Below are 2574 nucleotides of genomic sequence, written 5' to 3' on the forward strand. Positions count from 1 at the left end.
GGACGCTCTTGTGGTCTCACTGGCCAACCGGGAGGGGAGGTCGGTTCTTCTTCCTGTCTCTTCTGCTGCTGGACTGCACTCCACGGGGAGGTGCGGTACATTGTACTGTCGCGGAGAAGTAGCTGGGGCTTTCCCAGTCCTGCTAGGATATGGATGTCCGTCTGGTGCATTGTTATAGGTATTACCCTTTGTATCCGAGATACTCTTCTTGTAAGAGACCGGGCGTTCTCTATCGTGCGGTGGGACCTATTGGGACCAGTGATGTGCGATTGCGTTCTCATAACAGCTGTGGGACGAGTGTGAAAGGGTTTTCTTTTGTGGAACAATTAACGTGTGCAGTGGTGTACTAACCACCAGAGAATATCGTGAGATGACTCAAACAGTCACCTGTGGTGGCTTCAAAAATCCAGAGATGCGTGCCCTAGAGCATGCCTTTATTACTTTGACTGCATGCTGTCAAAAAGAGGTACTTCTATTCCGGAAAGAAGGGGTTACAGGGGGAAGCCCCCTGTGCCGTGGTCCGCAGGACCCTGGCGCTCACCTCGAAGAGCAATGATGAAATCATATTGTTACTACTAGTAGAAACACCATGGCTATGCAACAACAAACACAGAGTGTGGGAGCGTGGCTGACGCCGAAGGTGGCATGGCGCGTGACCAACAGACGGACGAGGCGACGGCGAGCCAAGGGGTCGTCGTCAACGAAGTTCGTTGACCAAAGTGGATACGACAGGGAATATTTCGTCGATTGGACGAATCACAGCCCATCTTCGCGACCATTTGTATGGGCGCTCTGTATGATTCACTTGTAAGATGGGCGTTGACCGTTGACGCGGGTGGGTCCTGACCCTACCGCTTACCTAATAGACTGGGAGCCGAAGGGCGAACAGTCGTACTATTGAAGGGGACGGTGGCTGTGGCCACTGGAACCCGGACTTGGCTAGCGCGAAACGCGGAGAGTGGGTCGGAGACCATGTGCCGGGGGCTGATTGGCCCGAGGGGGCCGATGCAGGGTGCGGAGCTTGCTCTGGGGGACAAAGAGCAGTTTGCCTTTGTGCATTTGGCACTGCTTGTGTATAATAAGGGTGGGCCGCCCGCTTCGGTTGGGCTTGGAGCTCTCCCTTACGGGACGTATGATCGAACACGCAGCTTGGAAGAAGCGACACCGCGACACCGCGACACCACGACATACCCAGCGGAGCTATGGATTTTATTTCTGTCCCTCGACAACGGAGTTTGGTCTTCTGGGTCTCGTTCCGAGCGGGAGAGGAAGAGGACTATTCCTCGTTTTCTTCACGATGTCAGCAGGTGTTCGGCAGCACCTGCACTATATATGCGAATCGGGTCGTGGAGCAGAATGGGAGGATCCGGTTTGACGCTTTGGTCGTCTGTGCCCAGAGGCAGCGCATACGCGCAGTCGCGCGGCATAAGCAGTGGAAAATCCCGGGGGCAGAGGGACTGTGCCACTTGAAGTGGCCGGAGAGGAACGAGCGGGCTGTCGTCTTTCTTCAGCGGTGGGCCACGGCCATCCGGGACGGGTCGCGCACTTTTGGGAGCAGTAAGGGCCTTGATACGGCCCTCCGGCGGAGCCTGAGGACACGCATGGACGCGAACAAGGATAAGAAGGGAGGGCACAGGATGTCGCCTGATCGACGCAGGGTAGCGCCTAAGGATTGGGATGACATGATTGTCATGTTCCAGTCTGACCAGGTACGGGCTGAGATTGGGGAGGATGTCCAACAGACAGGTGAGTACGCGGGCGGCGGACACCGTTATGTCCCGAGACTGACAGGGAGCGTGGAGACTATGAGCAGCAGGCGCTTACTATCCCCAGTGTGTCGGAGGACCCATTCTCCGGACTCTTCCTCGACGATATTCCTCCCGGTGCGGACGGCTACAGCCTTGGGTTGGCTGGGTGTGTCCAGGAGCCGGCTCCGCCTTCCCTACCTGTCTCGTCGACTTGGTTCGACGTGCTGAGTGGGCCACATCAGTTTGACTTCTCGACAGAGCTCCCTTTCGACTGTGGCGACTTTGATTTTCAGCTGGAGCTTGGATGCGACGTGATCTTTTGATATGACTTGGGTAATGGAATGGTAGCAGCGTGATGATTCGGTGCGTGGCATAGAGCAGAGCAGGCGTTGGTGCGGTGCACAGGCTTAGATAGCGTTCGTGTACGTGACGCGAGTAGAACAATAGAATCTGGTGCGCTTAGTGGTGCACCAACCTCCCAAAATTATCACGAGATGTGCAAAACACTCAAAGTGGCTGGCCTCACTTTGCCCCACCAAGATGCGTGTCCTAAGACATGCTTTTACCCTGCTTGTGCAGATAAATTCCTTAAAAAGAGGTACTTCTTTTCCGGAACCGCGGGGTACGGGGCGGCAGCCCTGTGCCACACGAGCGTAGCGACGTGGCGAATAACCACGGAAGTGAGATGATGAAATCATATTTTCTACTGCAAAGAGAAACCATGGCTATGCAACAACAAACACAGAGTGTGGGAGCGTGGCTGACGCCGAAGGTGGCATGGCGCGTGACCAACAGACGGACGAGGCGACGGCGAGCCAAGGGGTCG

General features: G+C 55.7%; 1 protein-coding gene across 1 annotated transcript; it reads left to right on the plus strand.

Moving 5' to 3' along the window:
- The first annotated feature begins 1130 nt into the window (after positions 1–1130).
- B0I36DRAFT_316271 (uncharacterized protein) lies at positions 1131–2235 on the plus strand. Its single transcript, XM_046152999.1, has 2 exons — positions 1131–1746; positions 1803–2235. Exons 1-2 carry the CDS (start codon positions 1203–1205, stop codon positions 2069–2071), a joined length of 813 nt encoding a protein of 270 aa, XP_046017564.1. The 5' UTR covers positions 1131–1202; the 3' UTR covers positions 2072–2235.
- Positions 2236–2574: the final 339 nt, after the last annotated feature.

The sequence above is a fragment of the Microdochium trichocladiopsis genome (assembly GCF_020744255.1).
Source record: "Microdochium trichocladiopsis strain MPI-CAGE-CH-0230 chromosome Unknown B0I36scaffold_2, whole genome shotgun sequence".
Taxonomy (NCBI): domain Eukaryota; kingdom Fungi; phylum Ascomycota; class Sordariomycetes; order Xylariales; family Microdochiaceae; genus Microdochium; species Microdochium trichocladiopsis.

Bases quoted from the DNA above. Each gene is read 5' to 3' on its own strand.
- B0I36DRAFT_316271 (XM_046152999.1), top strand. From the start codon at position 1,203: ATGGATTTTATTTCTGTCCCTCGACAACGGAGTTTGGTCTTCTGGGTC. The intron at 1,747-1,802 runs GTGAGTACGCGG...GGGAGCGTGGAG, and splicing joins GGAGGATGTCCAACAGACAG to ACTATGAGCAGCAGGCGCTT.